At 39.2% G+C, this 25,473-nt stretch overlaps 1 protein-coding gene across 1 annotated transcript; it reads right to left on the bottom strand.

The window, feature by feature from the left end:
• Positions 1-311: 311 nt before the first annotated feature.
• On the bottom strand, positions 312-25,255 carry LOC124262561 (CD109 antigen-like). Its single transcript, XM_046697062.1, has 37 exons — positions 25,159-25,255; positions 24,791-24,867; positions 23,697-23,890; positions 22,123-22,148; positions 20,107-20,266; positions 19,505-19,575; positions 18,920-19,048; positions 18,450-18,489; positions 16,619-16,703; positions 16,220-16,331; positions 15,669-15,893; positions 13,140-13,373; positions 12,534-12,632; positions 12,304-12,366; positions 11,618-11,809; positions 11,121-11,270; positions 10,916-10,999; positions 10,546-10,621; positions 9,003-9,273; positions 8,430-8,547; positions 8,167-8,280; positions 7,645-7,749; positions 7,347-7,475; positions 5,891-6,029; positions 4,649-4,825; positions 4,328-4,409; positions 3,972-4,128; positions 3,537-3,611; positions 3,147-3,324; positions 2,751-2,956; positions 2,445-2,594; positions 2,251-2,313; positions 1,899-2,008; positions 1,484-1,631; positions 986-1,088; positions 704-786; positions 312-417 (listed from the first exon to the last, which is right to left on the bottom strand). Exons 2-37 carry the CDS (start codon positions 24,838-24,840, stop codon positions 409-411), a joined length of 4,407 nt encoding a protein of 1,468 aa, XP_046553018.1. The 5' UTR covers positions 24,841-24,867; positions 25,159-25,255; the 3' UTR covers positions 312-408.
• Positions 25,256-25,473: the final 218 nt, after the last annotated feature.

Raw genomic sequence — 25,473 nt, 5'->3', positions numbered from 1 at the left:
TCTAATATGAAAAAAAACCCAAAGCAACACAACGGGAATATCTCTGTAAACCATAAACGTAACGTTTATTTTTCTGGTCTGGTTGTTCTTTAAGAGTCAAATATTATCAATACATAACAATAAAACACGTGAATAGAATACATGTATATGTTTTCAAGTGTGTGCAAGAACTGATATCCTTTTTAGAGGGGAAGCAGGTAGTGGCATACACGGACACACGCACAGAGAGTATGTATTCTGGAGTGGTATCCATGTTATGTTTTGATGCATATGCTGATATCAGAGTGTAGCCAAAAGATACGTCAGAAAGATAAGACTCATTTGCATTTTATTGCTGTTAATAAATTCTTTGTACAATAATTTGGATAGCTTTTCTTTTTCGGTTCTTTCTTGACATCGTGAATCTGTTTATGAAGACTGGAAGACAATGTAAACAGATTTAGCATACGATATGCATACGATAAGTGATTACAAATATGGTCATTTACATGGTTGCAATTAATCAAAGTATTTATGGTTTATTGTCAGCACAGACAAATATTGTTTCAGATAACATCAAACAAGGTTCTATTGTTGGTCTCGTAAACTATCTGTGCTAATTGTTTTATATTATTTCAAGCATCAATTTCTTGTAAAACGACAAATATATTCTGACCCTATGACAAAATCAACAGCTAGAAACGGCCATGGATAATTCTCCTACCTTCTGGCAGCACTTAGCGCAAATGTCACAAACAGTTGCGTCATGTAGGGTCTTTGAGCGGTAAAACGCAACACCCTGGTGTGCTGTTAGAGAGAGAAACGTCAGAGTCACAAAATCGTCATGTTCAAACCTGTTTGACGTTTTCATGACAAGAATATACTCCTGGCTTCATGAATTCGATTTCCAGGAAGCATGTTCTCGAAGTGAATAATGTCAACTCATTTTAAGTAAGGACGTTGATAGTAATTATTCAAGCAGAATGTGAAGATTAGCGTAACTTACTTGGCTCGTAGTAGTCAAAGACATGGACAGGAGATGCCTGTAGCTTAGCAACCATACCATTTCTTCTTGCAGTGAATCTGATGCATGTTTCACTGGCTTCCAACTGTCAAAATAGGATATAATCATTGAGACATGCATATTTATCAGAAGTACTTCATGTCTGCCCATCTAGACTTCAGAAACATACATGAATAAGTGTACTGAATAAATGTTGTAATCATACAGTTATAAACGGTAATTTCAAGTGATAGATTAGTCAAATGTTTCATGAATGTCATTTTTTGCAGTTTGAGGAAGTTCGACGTTTATATATGAGTATATGCTCTGAAAAGTCGTGTTTCCAAACTTCTGAAGTTCATAGCTATAAATAAACCACTCTAGCGTATCAATTTTAATATTACCAGTTGATTGGGCGTTTGCATTAAAACATGTGTCTCTTTTGTGTAATTGCTTGTTTCATGCTGTTTGACATCTTAAAGTTGAATAACTGCGAGGCACCTCGTTGAAATAGACGACAAGAGTCTTGCCCAACAGTTCCGATTTCTGTGTTTTGCGGGTGACATAGAGTGACTCCATATCCGGTTCAAAGCCTGATGGGATTGTGATCTCGACCACGGCCATGTTGCTGGTTCTCGCCTTACTGTAACTGTTGGAGATTATGGAATAGTGTCTATGAGCCGTCACAGATATAATACATAGGAACATAACCTAGTTCAACGAAAAAAAGATCTGCAGGATATACGAGGCACATATAAAGAGACTAAAATTTAAATATGCTAAGGGAATCAATTACAACACCCGACTTAGAGATTGTAGAATGATTGTGATCTCTTTAGACGATGAACCAACATTGAGGAGCAACAGACTCCCTCTCAGTCTTAACACCATCCACAGACACAAGCAGTACCCTTACCTCACACAGGTCCTGAGTGTGTACATGTTAAACGTCTCGATCTCTATGTCCTCGCTGATATCGAAGTACTGCTCCTCTACTGGCTTCTCCACGTTGAAGAACGATGCAATCTATATATAAGCAGCATTCCAGTTAATAACCACTGTCCTGACAATGTCAGTGTAGTTACAAGAGCATCAATCCTAAATATAAACATTTCACTATCCCTTACAAATAGCAAACAATTTTTCTTCTAAATAAGAGGTGGCTTGAGTCTGAGTCTGAATGTAACAAATAAGCAATGCAAGGAAGGTTACTGTACAGCATTGTCAAAATAGTTTTCAGTAATGTCATTATATCTGATGATACTAACCTCAAGGTATCCCACTCCATGGCCTTGAGCTCTTACGTTGAAGGTACCGGTGAAATCATTGGCCTGAAATACGAGTTTGTACTTGGTAAACACATATTAGGTCTCTAACAATGTCCTGCATGACACAGCAAAATTACCATGTAATGTTTCAAAATATGGCATACTATTGATAATATAAAAATGTGACAACTTACATCAGAAGCTTGAAGGTCAAGGGCGTTCTGGGCATTGATTTCAAAATGTTTGCTGAATTTCCCAGAACTGATGTCGGCGCTGATTTTGAAGGAATCTGAGTTGATGACGGTGGCAAATGCAGAAAGGGCGTCGAGAGCAACAACAGTATCCTGAAAATGGGATTTAACATTGTTCATTAAAATTCTCAGAAAGAAAACAAAGTTAATAAAGTTTTGATCTTCTGACAGTTAATTTCTGATGCACTGGAACAATTCATTTTTGTCGACTTTTTCATTTTAATTTTAATCATATCATATTTGCTATACCTGAGTGGAAACGAAGCCACCATTGGGATTCCTGGTGGAAATGAGCCACTTCATGATAGACAGGCCTTTGACAAAGTCCTTCCTGAGTGCATATGTCTTCAGAGCGTAGCCTGTTGTCTCAATGTCGATGGCGTCAGCGTATTGGTGATATGGTCTCCAGTCGCCGGATCCGGAGTTGCTGTATCTCTCCCAGAACATCATGTCGTCTAGTAAATTTGCAGTATATGTGTTGTTTATCAAAATACAGTGCATTAAATAAGCGTATTTAAAGATGAAGCCATACAGTTTGCTGTATATCTCTTTCAAGAAGTGCTTTAGATGTCGAGATATTTTCATGATATTCTGTAATCTTGAGATGTTATAATATAGCACTCTTACGATTCGTTTAATAAATACCTTTAGTTTTGGAAATATGTTCAAGTTTTTTGAAAGCGTCTTCGGCAAAGATGCTATCTGCTTTGGTTAAAGCATGAGTGACGATTGCAACAGTGTAGGGGTCATCATATCTCACGATGTTGAACTCAAGGAAGGCGCTGGCGCGGATCAAAGAGTCATTCAGGTTGAAAGCATTCACCTGTGAAGAGGGTATTGTTTTATACAGTATTGATATTAAGTTCTTATTCCATTTTAAGATTTCACGGAATAGTTTGTATTTTTGCAATGTACGTCGTCTCCATTATATTGAATGATTTGATGGACAAATATGCAAGAAACATTGAATGTGAGTATTTACATACAATGGTGAAAACCATGTGTTCATTTGGAAGCAAGTTTGATTACACTTACCCCTTCCAGTCCTCTGACTTCAAGCAGGGCATCAAGAACGAATGCTGTCAGGGCGTATCCGTGTCCAGATCCTCCCTAGAAAACAAAAGGGAAGAGGCACATGATCAGCTTTCATTTATCATAAATGCAAATTGCGATCTGGACTAAAATTGGTCTTCAGCAACCCATGCTTGTCGAAAGAGGCGACTAACGGGATCGGGTGGTCAAGCTCCCTGACTTGGTTCACGCTGGTTATCATATCCCATTTGCATTTATACATATTCATGCTGTTGATCACTGGATTGTCTGATCCAAACTCCATTATTTACAGACCGTGCGGCGTTAAACAACAAACAAAACACTGAAATGTTAAACAACACACAAACAAATCTCAGTAAACAAATAATTAAACAATACAAAATGCAAATTGAATGACAACCTGTATGCTGTACGTACCTGGATGCTGGAGCTGTGCACATATCCTTTCTCGCTGAAGTCCCCATTGGTGTTTTGCTTGCTTATGAGCCAGGTGGCAGCACGGGCAATGATTCGGTCATCTATGTAGATGTACTTACGAGCCTGGATGAAGGTTTTCACAACAAATGCTGTCAGCCTGAAATATTAAACACTGAACAAATATAAGCATTGTAAGTTACAATATACAATTACCCTATGTATACCATATCCTCATCAAATTCACATCATTGGCGCTATCATACATGAGATTTATTATACATTTCAATGATGGAACAATCAACACCTTTACTCCAGTTAATCCAGTTAAATCCTGAAAAATGAATGGGTGTACTTGCCAGGTGCTTCCGTAGTAGTCGCTGTTCCCCCAGATGGAGTAGGAGCCATCATTGTGCTGGTAGGTCAACTCACGCTGGAAACCTGAGCAAAATAATAGATGATTATGGAGCTGTCAAAATAGGTTCAGCCCAAAACATACATATATTGTTAAAGCGAAATAATGCAGGTTTACCTATTTCGGCAAGGAATAGAATGATGGAACTGAGTTACTTTGAGGTTTAATTCCAACATATTATGTATAGCCCTCACCATTTAACTGACTGAAGGTAGGCTATTTCAAAATATATATGCTAACCGCTGGGGTAGAGTAACATGATTACCTTCCTCCATGAATGGAATAACTGTTTGCTCAAGTTTTCCGTCAAATTTCTTGGCACTGACAAGGTAGTTGGAGATGTAGACATCAGGAGCAAGTCCCATCATGTTCTGTTCTCCACAGCCAGTGGGCATCTTCAGAAGACTGTCCAGGCCTTCGAGGCTGGGGCTCACCACGTCGCCTGTTTACACAAACATATGTGTTCATACTGGACTTCAGGAGAACACATGTTTTAGCATAGCTAACTTTGTTACTTACCTTCCAACACTTTCCTGCTCATAAATATCTTTATGTTATATTTGAAAATACGACATTAGAATATATAGAAACGGGTATCAGCTGAACTTGAGATAACGTTTCACTTACGGTTAACATACATTTAAAGTTTCACCATTCACCCAACAATATACGCATCAGTAATATTTATGTCACAAGATATGAGTATAGTCCAAATGACCCTGTCAAATCATCGTATTAGGTTCAGTTAATCCCATGAATTGGCCAAAGTCAGACTTAAGTCTTTTTAAGATGAAAGTGAACGCGTCCGCTTCAGAAACTGAATTAATGAACTCCATACATTTGTTTAGGGTATGAACACTAAATTAATATTATAAATGATCCAGACATAAAACGTTAAATCAAGCCCTTGATCGAGCTACAACACATGTCATGCACTTATGTATGTACATATACTGGACAAAATAAGATAGCGATATTGGCATTTTTATGATTGATATTATATCAATGTGTCATGAATAAATAGATCCATATTAATAATTTCAGAATTTACGTATATCCCTAACTATTTTTGTCCAGTATATATTAAAGGTGTATTGAGTGCATATCTTTGTGATTTGCGGTTTCCTAACTGATTCTACTGAAAAGTTTGGTGCATAAGACTGTTTCTATAAACCAGGGATACTGACCGGATTAATCTGTATACACACAATGTGGCAATACATATATACTCATGGAAACAAATAAGGTAACACATGAAAGTACAAGTGTTCCTTTATTCTTTTCCAGGTTTCTTCACAAAGTGTGTATTGCACTATGGGTGAAATACTGGAAATAAATAAAGGAACACTTGTACTTTGATGTGTTACCTTATTTGTTTCCATGAGTATATTTGATTAACAGTCTCTCTTAAATGGATGATGACGCATTTCATAATGCCCTGGTAGCGGTTCACAGCTATCCATATTTATTCATTAAAGGGTAAATAATCATCTTAGCTTCCACGTACCAAAAGCCCTGACTCTTGCTTTCTGTGAGTCCTTTACGATGTACTTTGGCAGAGGAATGGAAAGATTTTTGTTGTAGGTGTTGCCAGACAGGAGATCGATGGTGACGGGGAAGTTTGTCTCCTTTCTGATACCTTCCGGCTGAAAGGGTAAACAGAACTTAACCAGTTGTAGTCATGCCGTCATCCAAATTCTGTACACGTTACATAACAAAGGGACTGGGTTTGGTTTAAAGTAGCTTTAAACATTATTACAGTTACATCATTGCATGCAGACTTGATCTGGATGAAAGATGAAAGTGCCATTTACTGATTTGGTGAAACACGCGACCACGGTACTAACAAACAGACAACGATGATTGCAGATTTGCATAGGGGCGGAAGAAGCATAGAACAATAATATACTATCCCATAAAAGAAAGACTTAGGCGTTTTGTATTTTTTTTAAAATCTATTAATTACCTACTGCGTTCAAACAATCGTCAAAATATGTAACAAAAGTTTTCATAACATGATTGTACACAATTGCAAAATGAAAAGTCGACTTTACCTGAAAATGTTGATTTTGATGAGATTTCTTACAAGAATTAAAAAGGGATCGCCACAACGCAACAGAAATCACCTTCCAGTTGAAATTGTGCAGCAAAGAGCATGCACTGTCTGGCTATAAAAATCCAGATTACTTTCGGAAATCGGCATCCGTTTTGAAAGAGTTTCAAGGTTAAATCACTACGCCAAGTCTTGACTTTGCGACACGGAACATCGCCATTGAAAGAACGCTGGAGATTACCAATTTTCTGTTGCTAGACGTTTAAATGTTAGTCAGAGCATGACATCACTGCTTGCAGCTCGTTACAACTTAACATGTATTACAAATGACCGTCCCCGTACAGGCAGACCTCGCGTCACCACTGCAGCCCAAGATCGGTACATCCGGGTACTACATTTGCGTGATCGTACTACCATGGGTGAGAGCACAGCAGCCAAGGTGCCTGGACTTAGAAGGATATCCGGTCAAATTGTACGGAACAGGTTGAGAGAGATTGAACTGAGATCCAGGAGACCTGACGTCGGGACCATGCTACGTGGTCACCATCGCCCTCAACGTCTCCGTTATCTAAAATTATCCACTTGGTTGTATAGACATTACCTTCTTCTAAACTGATGTAAAAATTCATTTCTTACAGTCTGTTTGTGGACGAGTTATACATGTTTGAAAACTGTCGCAACAGATTTCTGGGTAATGCATTTCTTTTTTGGAATAGAATAAATTGGACATTGCGCATCATATCCTGAGAATCCCTGCTCAAGTGCGCTTATTCATATGCTCCTGGAGAAAAGGACGGTTTTCAGGGTGGGGCGGAAGCTGCTGAGTTCCTCGTTTTGGCCGACACCAAGACTCAGCCCATTCCACAGATCAGCGCTTGTTCTATAAAGAATCTACATTGCCCCTACTAACCTCAACTGTGATTTTTCTCTGTACAGCATCGGCTGCAGCAGTTGATCTGGCAGACACCTGGATGTCAAGTTGTCCCAAGGTTGTAGGGACGATGGGAAAGTTAACAGTCTTTGATTCCCCTGAGGCAACCTGGGAACAAATCAACAACACTATGCTCCAATATTGCAATGCTCGACAGAATGCAATGAAAATCAGAATCGGGATAGGCATAAAGAGGTTTAGTCAAAACTGGATTACAACAATTCATAACATTATATTAAAAAGTCAAAACCTAATAAATATGTGTTTTAATACTTACACGAACTGTCTTAACTTGGTCTGCAGATAAAGCCTTGAGACTCTCAGTTATAGGGTCGAACAGGATGTTATCGTAGTCATTGGATTTTTTCATCGTCACCACCACCTGACGACGGTAACTGATTTAGTATAATTGTTAAACATAGTCATGAAGATCTCCCGCTTTTATCTACTGAAGATCTGTCGTTAATTGGAATAGTTTATCATAAAAAATGGCAAAAGTGTGGAAGGATAAAGAACACAACAAGAATCGTAAATAATAGCTGTAAAACCATTTCAATATTCGTAAGAAACGTCTGCTCAAAGCGTGGACGATCGTACCTTTCCAGCTATGCTAATTCCGGACACACCTACAGACACCGGTGAAGATATTCTTTCACATTTATAAACATCAATGCTATGGCTCACCATCGGGAATATACATCGAAGATTCATTTGTTTTTCCAAATTACGATTATTTTGTCGCCCTGATTTCAGCGAAGTAGAATTTAGTTTGCTTTAGTTTCCTAATTACAGGACTCACATCGAGATCAGTCTGCAGGTAGTTGAAGACGTTGGCCTGAACCACAACCTGCTCACCGCGGATGACGGACATTGGAACAGCAACACTCACAAAAAATGGGCGGAAAACCTTCATCTGGAATACATCATTCAAGGGGTAAACCTATCAGTAAATCACTGTCTGAAATTAAATGATACTTCTATGAAGACAGACCTACATGTCTAACACAGGTCCAGATGGTTTTACATGTTGTAGGAACGATTTCTGAAAGCCTGTGACATTACCTTGGATGCTGATGATGTAACTCCGAGCCCGGACACAGGGTTAACTGCGAATGCTGTCGCCAACCATGACGTTATGGTGTCAGGAACAGTTGCAGAAATGCTTGCAATGCCATTGGAACTGGATAATGACATCGGAGTTTCAACATGAACAGGCGAAGAGTTGTGAAAGCCAACAGATAATATAGATTTTCGAAGCTCTCTTAGCGCTAAGATAGTCGTAAGTGCCATGCATTAACATTAACATACGACTATCTTAGCGCTAAGAGAGCTTCGAAAATGTAGCCCCTGGGGTTAAACAGATAAACGAAACCACGCTGGATTCTATTCTCAGTGGTGAATTCCTGCCTAAATCCTTTAAATGTGATTGACTTACCAAAATGTTATCATCGTTGAATATAAATCCAGTGATTATGACTATTTCTTTTACAACATCGTACCGATGATAGTGGTTATCCAAAGTGATGAACCAATCTCAATATTTCACTCACTCAAAAACAAGGGTTCCTTGTATTATTGTTAAATATTAAGAATACTGTGTTTTCACTAATGAAGAATATTGAACCTGTTTCTCACCCAATGGTTGTGTTTGTCCAGAGCCACGTCTCTGGGAAGAATTTCCTCAATCGCTGTACCTGTTGTGAGGCATGAGCTGGTCCAGTGTAAGGTGTTGCTCCTGGGCCGGGCGTGTAACCTATCGGATATCTCGATTCACCAGGGTAGGGTGATGCTCCTGGATAAGGCGTGTAGCCTATTGGGTATAAGCTTGGGCCAGAGTAAGTTGTTGTTCCAGCAAAAATGTAGGTGTGGGATGTTGGTCCAACATTAGGTGAAGACGTTGAGAAACCTGATAATCAAAACCTAAACATTATTTTCAGGAAACGATGTTATATACTGTATTTGTTTGTCATGTAATGTATGACTTTCCTGTCACTCGTCTACGTTTTACATGTACACACAATTTAATTATATATTTAAGGTGTACTCCAAGTGAATTGATTTCAAGTACAACAAAGTACTGAGTGAGTGTGGTTTTACACCACCTTTAGAACTATTCCAACAATACAAGCGTAGTAGGAGACACAAGAAATGGGCTTTGCACATTGCACCCTTGTGGGAATCGAATCTAACCATTCGGCGTGCAGAGCGAACGCTTAAACCACTTTGCTACCACACCGCACCTTCAGCAAAGTAGTTTCATGGTTAGAAATATACTCCTCACAAAAAATTAAGCAACAAGTATTTTCAGTGTAATATTCTTATCAATCTCGATAGCGATTTTTGCCGACATGTTACTGAAAGGTAAATATTGAAAGAATACATAACATTAAGTGACTGTCAAATTGTTTTATCTCATAACATTGACAACATCACTCGAACACAGCCACCCTCAGAAACAACATGCAAAATGTGTGGCATGAATGTGCTCCCCTCTTCACACATGCACCCTGATTGGTGTAAACCTACCTGTAATCATTCCTCTGGCACAACAAGCGGGTCCTAACTTCATTTTTATGGATGAAAATGCCCGTCTATGGATGATAATGCCCGAGAAAGAGTTGTTAACGATGTTGTTTAGATCAACAACATCACACATATGGACTGGCCTGCAAGGTCACTTGATCTGAATCCAATTGAACATGCTTGGGACATTATTGGTAGTCGTGTTTACGGTCTCCATGTTCACCCTCAGACTCTGGATGACCTTGAGCAGGCGTTACAGAGAGAATGGCAGAACATTCCACAACAGCAACTTTAAAGGCTCATTTGGTCAATGCAAAGACCTGTGGAGGCTTGCATTTGTGCTCATGGTAGTCATACTCGTTACTGAACACTGCTTCACTGTCCAAAGCTGACTTGAACCTTAATGTTAACATTTTGCTCCATCAATGCAGCACATTTTGCACGACTGTTTCGCGGGTACATGCTTTTGATGATTTGTAAGTCTATTATTGCTCAAAACTATTTCATTTCATTTTGCTAATCGTGTGTACATAGGTTTCACCTTTCTATTGCATCATTCAGTGATTTGCAATTTCAATAAATGAAATTGTAATGAGACTACAAATTTGTGTTGCTTAACATTTTGTGAGGAGTATATATGACATATAATCCGCACCTGGTATGTGTCCATAAGCAATTCCACCAGGATTTGTTGGCACATTTGCATCGGTGAATACAGCAACATTGACATCCTGGAAATCATATATATACAAAATGCAGTGATTCAGTTTGCAAATCTGTCTTGTGTTATTTCTCTTTTTGACATTTTCCTTAGTTGGGTAAATTCTATATTTCTTTTTCATTGAAACTAATTCTGAGGTAGTTTCACCAGACTTTTCTGGAACAACCACATTTGTACATTCCCACACCCACACACAACAAATACAACCCTGGCAGCACACGCCACACACTGTCCATTAACCCTACGCACACACACTAGATAATCAAAGATAGGTCCATGATCCCAAACTTCCCGTGGTACTTACCTTAAAGACTTGACTGGCGTCTGTCTCTCCCGAGTAGGTGTTGGCCACGCCACGGCTGTCAAAGTATTTTAGCTCAGTTTCTACCTAAATCCAAAATTTTATCTTGTAAGATCTTAATGTTCATCAGGAAAACATACCGTCGGAAAATTGATAACTATATAATGTTTTGTATCTCTTGAAGATATGGAAAGGTAACGTAACTAACCATATCACTTGTGATGTCGTTTCCACTGGCCAGGAGGGTCACTGATTGGTCAACAACAAGTAAACTGACAAATGACTGTGGATCAGCTGAGACTTGGACATCAACGGTCTTGTGGGGCTGAGATTCGTTCCTGCTAAAGTCGAGAGTCACCTTCAAATAAACAATTCAATGTTTAACTATCAAATAGTAGTTCATGTGTTAGGAAAAGGTGCCTAGCAGGTTGCCATCTTAAACGCTTACAAAAACAATGCTAATGTTCCACTAAAGAAATACGTGAACGGTGCAAGTGACAAAATGATAACTGCACCGAACATCATATCTCTCTGATATGTCAGATTTCAATATGTCCTCCACGTGTTTTCCATAAAGCCTTACCAAAGCCATTAATGTTGTAACGTTCAACAAACAGAGAGAAAAAGAAAAAAGTCACAAAAATCACATTTCTAGTAAAGTTTAGGATATCCAATGACTGGTATTGAATGACCTTTTTGCAATACCTTGTTGGAAAAGAGTCCCTGCACATTGAAGTTTATGCTGTCTGCAATGATCTCGCAATCATCAAGGATGGTGTACATGAGGACACGAGCATGAGGTGCCATGTGAGGAGTGATTGGAAGAGTGAAGTTGAAGCTCTTTTCCATACCGCCATCCAGATGTCCGGCAGTAACAAAGGACCCAAGGGAGATAACCTAAACAAAAAGTGGACATGTGTACAATATCACCGCCAATTTCAACTTTCCCAACATGACAAACATTGGCACATGCAATAACCAAAAGGTACATGATCTACTTCATTCTTTAAACAAGAGTTCTTTATGTTCACCACTGTCAAATTCATAGAGATGTGATTTAGGTATGTCATGTATTTGATTTGAATAACAAAATTGTTCTATTGTATTCGAGTTGCTTATTGGAAAAGGAAATACATGCATAAGAAAAATAAAGTCTACGGTAAAGAAATCAAAAGCATCCGCAAATTCAATGAAAATGGATCTTTGCAATCACAGATAATTGATTGTTATACTTAAACATGAAGTGAATTGATCGAGTTCGCTTCGTTACATTATTTTCATTGCTCCTTTTCTTGAAACCTATATTCCTCATTGTTGGATACTGTAGCTTTAGCAAATAAACACTTTTACTGTTCCATGATATTAGACTTCAAGCTTGAAGATATATTTACCTCATACCAGACTGTATCGAGTGGTTGTGTAGACCTGATGACGATATTGGCATTTTCTCCGGACTGAAGGCAATAATAAATCACAATTTATGACTTCACATCTAGATGTAATGACATTTTCAGAATCGTTATTTACTGATCAGTCAGACCAAAGTTTGAAGTTAATTCCTTTTGTTAACGTATAGCTGTTTTCATGAAAAATGTATTACATAATGACATATTTATTTTACCGTAACGTTGGTGTCGTGGAGGTAGAGCTGAATGAAGGAATCAGATGGGGAGTAGGCTTTCTTTATCGTCCATGACGTTGACGTTTCACCATAAAAAGCCTGTGGATAAACAAGTGCAAAAACCTTTGAGCATCAGTCACTGGGATGCACTGTGGTCTTTTCAAAAACAATAAGAACGATAGTCAAAACAAGAGTTAAATATAAGTGTTAACACATTTAAAGGGAGTCTCAAAACTTAGCGAATTTATTTTAGAATTTATTTTGAGACATTGTAGTTTCGTGGATTCCGATTCCAAGTAATACAAAGGTATAAAGCGGTGGTTTTAGCATCACTTGAAAGGAATACAAATGGTACTGGTCTTGTCAAATTATGAAAATTATTTTAACATACACACAAACATCTGCATCCTTATCACTCCTGCATAATATCATTGGCGAAATCATTAAGCCAAAGTCGTCCTTGGTGGGTGTTTTCCTTGCTACCACTGTATTTTAAGAAATAAGAAAACAGCACAATTGTCAATCCGTGTTTCCTCGTTTGTTTCTTTTAGTACAATTCGAGATTTCTTAACAATTGCAAAAACTATACAGTATTTTATCCTTCACCGTTATTGTCACCGAGACAGCATCCTCTGGAACCGTAAGTGTGACGTCCACAAGGCCATCTGCAGGAACTGGGAATGTCTGCTCATCAAGACCATAGGTCCCCTGGAAGTTGGAGTCGCAGCTGTGGTAGCGGCTCTGGTTCGGGACTCTAACACGGTAGGTTACACACGGGTAGATGGTCACATTCTGCCGGGGGGTCGGGAGTGGCAGATCGTTTTGAAGGGAGATTTTCACCTGAAAGTAACCAGACAATCAAATGTATAGTTAATCGGAGGTGTGCCATTTTCCTTCCTTTACACCAGACGTATAATTTCTGATTTCAGATTATCTCAAGATATACAAGTTTCAAGTTAGGTCTCAGGTTATGCATGGGGCATTTGTCAAAAACATGTTTGAATCCTTAATACATAAATTGTATAGTATGAACTGCTGTAGTTCAGGACAAATACCCAATTCCTTAGCAATTCTGCCTATTTGCTTCAGCTTTAGATCTACTTAAACATTGAAAATCATAAAATACACTCTTCAAGAAAGAAACGCAGAGGTGATTTTGAGAATATCATGTAGCTACGGCAAAACAATACAAATGTACTATTTCTTTCTAAAACGTCATCTTTGTGTGATTGTAGACAGTGTCAGCGCCTAAAACGCGGCAATTTTAACTTTTTTCCTTCTTTGAAAAGCGTTTGAAGAAATATTCCCTAAAACGTCATCAAGAAAGCATGCAAAGCAAAATACACGGAAAAGCCTGCAGTAGCATTTACTATAAAAAGGCAAACGTTGTGTTCAATTTTGTCATTCGTGTTTGCCTGGGAAAGAGAAAATCATCAGCCACGACTGAGTGCCGCAAACATCGCCATAGGCCACCTTGAAGCTGGGGAGTCGCAGCTTGCAGTTGACCGACATTTCAACGGTCATCAGAGCACCATTTCTCGCCTTTAGGATCGTTTCCTGCAGACCAACTCTGCACAAAATCGCCCGAGAAGCGCCGCCCAAGAGTTACCGCCCAAGCCCAGGACGGCTACATCCGGGTTGCTCACTTGCGTCATCCTTTTCCACAGCTGTGGAGACTGCACAAGGCATCCCTGAACAATTTCCGATCAAACTGTCCGATCAATCCGATCGATTGCGTGAAGTTGAAATTCGATCAAGAAGGCCAGTTGTCGCTCCTGTTTTCAGAGACTTCCATCGGCGCAATCACTTGGAAAGTCCGAAACTGGAACCTTAGAAACTTTAGGCGAGTCTGTTTCAGTAATGAATAACGATTTGTTTTTTACTTTTCACCCGCGAGATGGAAGACAGCATGTTTACCGTTGAAGAAATGAACGTTTTGCCCCTCGTTGCATTCTACAGCTCGACAGATTCGGTGGAGGCGTCGCCATAGTGTTGGACGTGATATCCATCACCCAAAGATCTGATGTAGTGGTGGTTCAGGGCAATTTGACAGCAAATCGGTACATCAACGAAGTCCTTGCACGTCACATGCTTCCGATTATGGACCGACAGAGGGAGTTGGTCCAGCATGACAACGCTACTTCACACACAGCACGTGTCAAGGTCCACTACCTTGACAATTCTAAAATCAATGTCTTACCATGGCCTTCCCGATCACCAGATCTAAACCCGATAGAGCACCTGTGGGATGAACTCGATGGACGTGTACGCCAACTTCAAAATACGCCTCAGACACTTCCTCAACTGGCCATCGCATTGCAGGGAGAGTGGGGAAGAATTCCACGAGGGCGATCAGTCGACTTTTCCAATCTGTGCCGCGCAGTAATTGCTGCCAATGGTGGCCATACAAAGTAATAACTTTGACACTATCTTGTGGACTCAAGTAAACAGAAACACACCAATAAAGGCTACTGAAGTGTTGGCGACTCTTTTCTATAGACGTGTGAATTTTCACCTATGTACCATTGAAATTACATCAAATAAAAGTAACGCAAAAAGGCCAATTTTACGCCTTTGTTTGTTTTTGGTTTGGGGGTTGTTGTTTTTTCTTTTTTGAAGAGTGTAGAAAGATCTCCGTGAAAAAGACAAAAGAGATGCCTTCAACTTTCCAAAAGTCACTTTTTCCTCTATTGTGGACAATATACACTCCAGACGTTCCAGTCAAGTATTTGGTGTCGACACATCTGAACTGTGAGATCCACTGGAACGTCTTCTTTCAAAGAGCGTCTAAAGTTCTTTTTACACAGTTGGCACTACGACAAAACTGGTGTTAGATGCAATGCCCTGGTTTCTCTTAAAACAAGGTGAACAGCATGTCTTTGTGGCGGGTGTCGCCCTTGGGGCAGCATTTGTACACATTTTTGCGAACCCCTTTTCATATTGATTCATCAAGACATAATCGTAAAGGTATAGTGAACTGTGGTTTTAGTTTAAACTTTTTTATGTTTGGAAATAATAATTGATCAGTTTCATTTACCTTACTTTAATTTACATCGCTTATTTTATGTGAACCCAAACACAAAGCAAGACTCAAAGGTTTTCCTGTGAACAGAGTTATTTTCAGAGACAATTTACCGTGCCAGTGTAGTCGAGGCCAGGCTTGAAGTTGTGATCACTGTAGTCGAGGTAGGTTAACTTGACTGCGTTGGTGTAGAAAGTCACAGTCGAGGAACCACTTAGTTTCTTGCCCGTCAGCGTTTCTGTGACAGTGGCTTGTATTTCCAGTTTCCGACCATTGAGGTAAGATTCGAGGTGCTGAACCTCCACCATTGGAATCGTGAACTTACTTTCTCCATCAAGCTGTGTAAATAATTAAATTTTAAAAAATCAGTAATACGGATGTGTATTCTGTGACATGTCGGCAGACAAAGGCGGGAAAGAATACTTTTCTTTACGACATGGTTCCAGAGAGATCATTATGCATTCTCCCACACAAATGTGTGTTTCATATTCTGCAGAAATTTAAAGATATCATGTTTTTGTTTTCAGTGATAGCTTTGTTACGTTTGTAAAGCCATGGATGAAAATGACCATCTTCCATAATTATCACAGCAACACACTTTCTTTCTTAATTGAGACAAACCAAAATTATAGTATTTGTTGGAAAAGAAGGTGCATCTACATACTGGGAAAGTCATGAGGATCTTCGGTTGCTCAGAGGAACAAGATCCAGAATAATCTCCAGGTATCGTAACGTGAATCTCTGCGACACCAGACACACCCTCGCCAAATGTATACCTAAATGATGCCAAACGAGACATGCATTTCCTGAGGTTGAAAACACGTTTTGATTCTTTGATTTTCAAAGTGCTTTTGCAGATGAGCATACATGTGTTTTTAACGGACAGGATACGCTCATCTCGAACACCTGGATCCTTCATTTTTTCATAGTGATTCATAAACACACGCTTATGCTTGGGTGTGAGTCACACTATGGACTCTGTTTTTATTAGATGTTCCTTACGGTTTTTGGAAATGTTTCTGAGTGTCTTACTTTGAAAGAAATAGTGTTTAAATTCACATACTTTGCAAAAACTTTGCCCTTAATGTCTCGATCTGTTACCAGAGCAAAATTGGGAACATCCACTGTAACCTCAAAGCGTGGTAGATCTTGGAAAGAAAGAATGTAATGTAAATAAACTCTGTCAAAAAAGAAACGCAACCCCTGTATTTTAGAGATTTTGATCTGAAGTTTTAGGACGACACGGCATTTTTATTATTTAAGACAGAAGTCTGAAATTTGGCAGAATAATAACCCAGATGGGCATGTTTAAAATTGTCATTTCAAAAGTCATCTCACAGACACCAGTTTGTCACCAGGGGGGCGTCTTTCTCAGTATCTCGTATGAGCACCACGCGCTGCAATCACTGCACGGCATCTCCTTGGACAAGAACGGATAAGACGCCGGATTCTTTCCTGGGGAATGGCTCTCCACTCCTCCTGCAGTGCAACGGCGAGCTGTTGCAGCGTCTGTGGCGGCGGCTGACGTTGACGTACGCGTCGATCCAGAGTATCCCACAGGTGTTCAATAGGGTTGAGGTCTGGTGATTTAGAGGGTCATGGCAAGACATTGACGTTGGAATTCTGCAGAAAGTTCATTGTTGCACGTGCAGTATGAGGCCGGGCGTTGTCCCGTTGAAAAATCTGTGTCTGTTGGTCAATAATCGGGAGAAGGTGAAGCTCTAACACGTGGTTGATGTAACGTTGGGCTGTCAGGTTCCTGGAACGATCACCAAGTCTGATTTCTGGTTGTATGAGATGGTTCCCCAAACCATGACGCTTTCTCCGCCAAATCTGTCCACCTGTCGGACGCAGATGGGCGCAAAACGTTTATGACGTCTCCTATACAGACGCTGTCTTCCGTCGTGACGTTGCAAAGAAAACGTGATTCATCAGAAAACCAGATTCGCCTCCAGTTTTGTAAAGTCCGTATCCTTACGTTGTTGCACCACCTGAGTCGTCGGCGTCGATGTAGGGGCGTAGTACAGGTCCAACAACTGGTCTACAGGCACGTAAACCCGCTTCTTTCAGACGGTTCCTAATCGTTTGAGCTGACACTCTCCTCAAACCTGGTATTTGTGTGGCAGTCACGGTTGGTAGGGCATGCCGATTACGCAGGTGATGGACCCGGATGTACCGATCTTGAAGGGGTCGTGATTCTTGGCCTTCCACTTCTCGGGCGATCGTTGGTCAAATTGAAGTTGTTGTAGCGGCTCCAAAGTCGGGATATCGTTGTTTTGTGAACATTTAGGTGCCGTGCAACAGTTCCAAAACTTTCTCCGGCTTGAACACGACCAATGGCGATATTTCGGTCGGCAGCACTCAATCGTGGCATTTTAACACAGCTTTTTCGGCGACAAATGAATGAATATAATACGGAAGCACATGGGCTTTTATACACCCCTACATTAACTGCCATTTTCATGATTTGCATGTGTTTTTGTGCGAAGTCACCATGAGGGTCATTTCATGCGTTGTGACGGAATAAGCAATAAAATACACTTATGCGTACAAATGCAGTTGTTTGGATGGTAATCTTCATTAATTACGTGTATCATTTCAATACATTCGAATAAAATTTAGTTTGGAAGCAATAACTTCATTCAAACGAATTTTTCATATCTGAGGACAGGGGTTGCGTTTCTTTTTTGACAGAGTTTATATATTTGTGAACAAAGATATTAGACCTGACAGTCTCACTAAGCAGGTTGTTGTTTAGGGGAACGTCATCATTGCTAATATTAGGAACATCAACTTCAACCCAACATAACCCAAAGATATTTCATTTTCTAATTACCATGCCTTATAGGATACAATATCCGAGTTATTTAGCTTTTAATCAAAATCATACTCACTATAGTTGGATACCTCAAATTTCTTCTCTTCCATCTGGCTCTGTTAAGGTGAAGTTCGATTGACAGTAAGTTTTCAAGTTTTTACAGACATGTTAAACATGGCCTAACAGATGAAGTGGTATGATGTTGATGGAAAATGTTAATAGATGTTAAACCATGCCTGCCTTAGGCAAGTAAAGATACACTGTCTCCATAAAAAGAGTATTAACATCATATGATTTTAATTACATTTCTTAAATGTGTATATGAGAGACAATTTATTCATATTATTTCATATAAGTACACAGGTATAACTTCAATGATTACACCCACACATTGCAAATGACAGAAGCAGTGTGAAGGATCACTGGTTTGATGAGACAGCAGCAAAAGCATGTGTACATATGTTTATAATATGTTAACTTTTAAAACTTGGTCGAAGCAAGTTTTCTAAAGTTAAAAAAAACATTGAAGCCGTGTCCTATAATTACGTTGGGTACTGTGACCCTGATCTTCCAATCTCCGAGGATGGGCATGGCGCTGAGTTTGAAGGACTTTGTGACGACACCAGTAGGATCTTTCACATCCTTCTGCAGCATCAGTTTGTTGTTGTTGGGATCCTGCATTGACGGCATAAATGTCGTGTCACATACATAAAACTTAATTATAGTGTTCTTGTGACCAATAAATATATCCATGTATTATGTCACAAATCAGAATTAGAATCCTTGAAAATAGTACATCGGGTATTTAGCTGAAAAACACTTTGACAAAAACTAATTCCAATTACATTGAATGTGCATTTGCTTCCCTTTATACTTTGAGCACAAGTACTGTACAAGCAACCTATCATGGTCAAAATCAACCCAATATGATTTTGAATTGGAAACAATTGTGCATTGTGTTATCGCTCATCACAACGGGTTATGACAAATTCAACTGACCATTCTATGATTGATATCCAATGTGGTTTATTTGTTTCCTTAAATATATAGGATCCATACCACCACAATACACCCCATAGTTAATGCAAATGAAAATCTATGACTTTAGGATGGGGCAGGATGAACACTCACAAAGATCTCGATTGTCATGTTTCCAGTATAGGAAAGAAGGTCAGAGTACACAGCAAATGCACGGATGTTGACTGCAAATAGAGGCGGATGGTTATTAAAAAAATTAACAGAAATCTGGATAGACCGTAACATCGTATTCAAAGATCGTATCAAAACATCGAAAGTGTCATGAACAGGATATTTCAGCGCAGGTCGAAACAGAGATCCCGTATATGGTCGCTGTCGAAGGAAGTAAGGGTTAGTAAGCAGCAACATTTGGGTGTAGGGTCTGACAATATTACCACGCAGGTGAATTAGAACCACCACCACGAAAATAGGATGAAGGAAATAAAAAAATATGACAGGCGAAATTGTCCCAGCTGTCAGCTAGGTTAAAACAGGTTATGCGCTGATCAATTTCAGTGATCACACAATCGTCTATTGTCATTTATTCACTTGGACACTTAAAACTGTTCTACGAGTATTTAACCACTTGGACGGTTAGATCTTTTCTATGGGTGGTATAACTTTTTCATATGAAAATAGAGTTATTCACTGGTTAGTTGAATTTTTTTTATCCCTCTCAAGCTTCAAAACAGGCAGACGAAGCGTGAACTACTTACCCGTGGATCCGGGCTTGTATATGGCTTTGTCAGTCTGGATAAAGGCTGACAGGTACTTGCTGTAGTACTTCAGGTTGTACATTTTTGTGTATTCCTCTCCAGAGCTAGTCTCTACCTGGACCTTCAGGAAGTAGTTGTCATATTTCATATCCTGGGGAGTCTGCGGTACAATAATTCGAGTTAGTGTCAGTTGTGACTGGTGTAGAAACCATAGTGTACTATTAAAGTAACTTGTGTAGTGGATACGATGCTGTTCTTAACAACAACGAGATGTACATGCCACATCCCTCCAGTGCAGTGTTCAATGGCTTAAACATCCAGAAAGTTCGTTAAACATTCAAAATCTCAAAAAGCAAGAACATGCGAAGGGTTAAACATAAGATAATGACATCATCTTTGTCACACAACCGTCCAATATGCGATATGACATATTGTGATTTGACTATTTTCATTCTTTTCTATGATATTGTGTACTTTGTTCTTGTATACTATGGGCCTGTGGCCTTCAGTATGAATAAAGATTGATTGATTGATAACCGTCCAAAATAGTTATGTTTGAACTACTTCTATCTGTATTCATTACTGATTATAAATAACAGCGGTCCTCGAGCGGACCCTTGTACGGACGCCAGTTACAACTTGTCCTTATTCTGAATCGTAACCATTGAGTACTAACCTTTGTCGTTTATTTTCTGAATAACTTTGGAACAATAATAGTATAGTAGTTTACCCCATATATCGTAGGATTGGATCTTATGTATTATTATATAATAACTTTCTGCCAAATTTATCGAAAGCCGTTCTGATGCCACATGATACTGCTCTCATTTCTGTATCCGTGTCTGACACTTTCGCAATAAAATCGTAGTAGTAGGTTAACTGTTTATCGATCAACGATCCCAATGTAGCAGCACAATTTCTCAGGAATGATTATCCAAAATAACAGATTGGGTTAAGGAAATGCAACTTGATTTGGATCCTGGAAAAAGGATTTCAATCCAGGCGACACTTGTTTACGCAAATCCAGATCTAACAATTTAATTAATAAGGATATTATTCCTGAAGTAACATTTTGGAATATCGATTTGAAAAGATCAGTCCGATGATAAATTTTCTCAGATGTCACTAGTATCGCCTCAACAGAAGAACACTCGATGTAAGAAATATACCATATTCATTGTTTTTCGGTCTTTGCTTACTCTCGTCATGTGTGTGATAATTTACAAAAGAACAACTGCGCATGCGTGTAAAATATAAATGCATTTAGACCTATCTGCGTCCCACCCGTGCCACTAGTCACGATAAACTATATTTCGAAACAAATGTCATCTTGATAGAGAAAGGGCGATATCGTGAAGAGCTGAATATGTTTTATAACATGATAAATAACATTACAAATGTTCATGGAACAAAGATGAAGATGCGGAATAGTGAGGCACGAAATGAAACAGATTAACCACAACTTTACTTGTAAATCCTTTGAGTTTGCCAACAATTGCATCCAACATGTTACGAATACATTTAATACATCAGTTTGAAGTGTTTATTTCAAATGTGCATATTATTTAGACAATTTTAGTGTGTACAAACAATGTAGCTGGATGTTGACGCAGTGATGACGTTGTCGTGAATTGTACCACTCGATAAAGTTAGGTTAATAAAAAACCCTCTCTGGATCTATAAACAAATCTCCGCTTCAAGCAGAGTCGATTGTGCGCTTCCTACCATACCATTAGCATGTGTTTATATCACTATCACTATCAAAATAATAGTTACAACAGGGCTGCACGAAAAGGTTAGCGTATCCTGCTCACCAGTGTCATAAACATGTGGAAGAGCTCCCGACAGCAGTCGGTACGTATGCTACACATCATAATAGTGAATTGCATCAAACTTTATTTTGTCACTGATTTGTCTACTTTTGAAATGTCTTTCACATGTCTATCCTGAAACCTTTTGAAAGCTTTACTGTGGCCTTGAATGTAACCTTGATCAAACACCTCTTAGCCAATTTACCTTGACATTCACGATACCTGCATCTCCTGAAAATACAAAAAGTAAATTTTTCATTACAATAACCTCTACAGCTGTGAGGGTAGCGTAGTGGTAAAAGCGTTTGCCCATCACGCCGAAGAAACGGGTTCGATTCCCATGTGGAAGCCCACTTCTGATGTTCCCTGCTGTGATATTGCTGGAATATTGATAAGGCGGCGTACCATACTCACAACAATCACCTCTACAGGCAGACCCACTGATTTTAATTCAATAAAATGTAAAATAACGTCTAAAATGCATTACAATAGGAAGCATCAATGAGACAATACATATCATACATATTACAAGCCCTTATAAACCATTTGCAACCGCGTCCGTGGTGTAGTGGTTAGAACGTCCGCCGAGAGAGCGGAAGGTCGCGCGTTCAGTCCCCAGCAGCGTCATACCAAAAGACGTTAAAATATGGTACTTGTTGCTCCCTGCCTGGCGCTCGGCATTAATGGGTACAACAAGGACTTGTCGGCTCGGAGTCAGTATAATGTGTCTGAGTGTGGTATTCATACTTAACTGCGGCATGGTATCTCAGTGAACTAGCACTATAAAACCAGCTTCAGTCTGGGCTAGTACAAGCAGCCACACATGCACACGCATGCACGAAGTCATATGAACGAAATATTCTTAAGTACGATGTTAAACCTCATTTCACCCCTCCTCACCATAAATCATTTGAAACCGATAAACCATAATACCGAGATAAGACATGGTTCATTCTGAATAAAGTGTTTTACAGAAGGTAATCATTTTGAAGAATTACGGTATAATGTGTTCATGACAATGACGGCAATGCTGACAATCCTTTTGCTAATGATGCCAATCCTTTTAACAAATGTCAACACTATGACCTAAATGTCACTTCGCATGCAGCTAAAGCACAATATTATGTATGTATGTATGTATGTATGTATGTATGTATGTATGTATGTATGTATGTATGTATGTATGTATGTTTGTATGTTTGTATGTATGTATGTATGTATGTATGTATGTATGTATGTATGTATGTATGATGGATGGATGGAAGGATGCATGTATGTATGTATGTATGTATGTATGTATGTATGTATGTATGTATGTATGTATGTATGTATGTATGTATGTATGTATGTATGTATGTTGTATGTATGTATGTATGTATGTATGTAAGTATGTGTGTATTCCACTGGGTGATAAATAAATTGTATTTCAATGTGTTGTTCGTTCGAACTATTTTAAAGAAGAATCCGTGATTATCATTAAGGATATAATTAATACTGAATGAAAGGTTTCTATTTGTGAAAAAATGAAACATATATAGTTATAATGCCAGGTTTTATCTTGTTGAAAACGTCGTGAGAAATGATTTGTATAGTAGTGTCAAACTTGATAAATTACAGTACATAACAGCGAAAATAATTATGTGGCATACCTCCGAGAACCAAGTGTGTGTTACTGGCTGCGTTCTTTGTCACGCGGCGGTGATACTGTTAGAAGATTGTTCAACGTGGCGTAAAACCCAACTCACTCACTCACTCACACTGACTCATGCTGTGGCCTACCTCCGAGGATTGTGTTTGTGTTATTGGCATGGTCGACGTAGATTTGTTCATAGTGGTAGTAGGGGTAGTTGCTCCACTCTTGTGTCTGTACACGTGCTGTTACAGTCAGGACCTGACTGGCGTTCAGGGAGTTGACCCCCAGACGCAGGGTTGTCGAGGGGCTGATGGTCTTAGGGGCAAGGATCAGAAAGGTGCTGCAAGATGCACAGAAACAGAAGTTATATTCCAGTGTTATTCACTTTAATATGGATGCACGCAATGAGGTGTTTGATTAGAATACACCCAGACAAATCAGTGGCTGATAATATGAGCGTTGATCATCATCTGCGAATCACTCCGGACAGCCAGACCAAACTGTTGATTCGTTGGTTTGTTGTTTTACGCCGCTCTCGGCAATATTCCAGCTATATGACGGCGGTTTGTAAATAATCGAGTCTGGACCAGACAATTCAGTTATCAGCAGCATGAGCAATGGATACGATGACATGTGCCTGACCACCTCTTAGTCGCCTCTTACGAGAAGCATGGGTTACTGAAGATCAATTCTATCCCGGATCTTCACGGGTTAGAACGATCTGAGACCTGCACGATCACGTCTCACATATATCTGCCTAGAGGCCATAGTGGCTATTAATGGAATTAGCACACTGCTTATGCATTCAACAAGTGTATTTTTTCAAAAATCGAGTGATAGAAATCTTTGAAATTATATTCATCAAGTTTATATATATTATAAATAGGAAACAGGTAACACTGTCCTATTATAAAACTACAGAGTTTATGTCTTGATGCAAATTAAAGTGAAACATCAGTTTGCAAAAGAATGATAATCTCTGATGAACAACAAACGTTGTGTTTACATATACTCATGCCAATAATGGTTGTCACCCCAAGCCTATTAGGGGTGAAAACTATTATCGGCATGGACATACATTGGACTCATGAGCAATTAACGGGTGGGATCATCCTGCTGGAACGTCATATTACATACTATGATTCTTGGTGTTATTCATGCAACATAAACAGGTAAGTCCAAGAGTGCACATACGCTAACTTAGCACGTAAACCGGTATTGAGTCATCAAAACACGTACTTTTTTAGCATTAACAATGCTGATTGATGCGAGAAGAAGTAGCGTCCACATGTCGGGGTCCAAACACTGACCGGTTTTCTGGAACGTATTGAGAATCATCGTAACGTGTCATGCATTACTGTTGATATGCATGGAATTAAAGTAAACCAATGAAAACCATCGTGGAACTTTTCCGTAACAAACCCAAGCCAAGTTACATAAAAAAGAAATATAACATTTTCTAAATAGTGTAATATAATCACAAACAAGTTTGAATGCAGAAATATCGACAACCAAAACTTCTATGTTTAAAAACCCAATGCAGAAAAGGTTTTAACAAAGATTTTTATCGTTATAGTGATTCAGCATTCCCCGCTGAGCCAAGCATACCCAGTTGCAGTAGGACTTGGTCCTGTATATTTTCCCCTTGTCCCTTATCTTCTTCGTTGACGTTGTGTCTTGTGCAGTTGTGCAGCTGGCTTGACCCTGTGCTTGGAACTGGCGTTCAGTATTTTTTTGGTGCTTGGCTTATATAGAACACCTCCTATCTTATCTGTCCGCCCTCCGTACTGCGCCGCCTACGATATGCAGACGGACACTCTCACGCCGAGGTTTGGAGACAACATCATGCACGCCCACATATAACTAAGAGGGCACTGATAATCAGGATCATACCAACCATCTGTTTGGGAATATTTTGTTTGT

Source organism: Haliotis rubra, unplaced genomic scaffold, assembly GCF_003918875.1.
Source record: "Haliotis rubra isolate DU_JTF1 unplaced genomic scaffold, ASM391887v1 Scf845, whole genome shotgun sequence".
Lineage (NCBI taxonomy): Eukaryota > Metazoa > Mollusca > Gastropoda > Lepetellida > Haliotidae > Haliotis > Haliotis rubra.
Note: the sequence above shows the minus strand (reverse complement) of the source record. Positions and strands in the feature narration are given on the sequence as shown.

Bases quoted from the DNA above. Each gene is read 5' to 3' on its own strand.
- LOC124262561 (XM_046697062.1), bottom strand. From the start codon at position 24,840: ATGTGGACGCTACTTCTTCTCGCATCAATCAGCATTGTTAATGCTAAA. The intron at 19,049-19,504 runs GTGAGTGTTCAT...CCGTCAATGCAG, and splicing joins ACATGACAATCGAGATCTTT to GATCCCAACAACAACAAACT. The intron at 9,274-10,545 runs GTGCGGATTATA...TTTGATTATCAG, and splicing joins TGCTTATGGACACATACCAG to GTTTCTCAACGTCTTCACCT.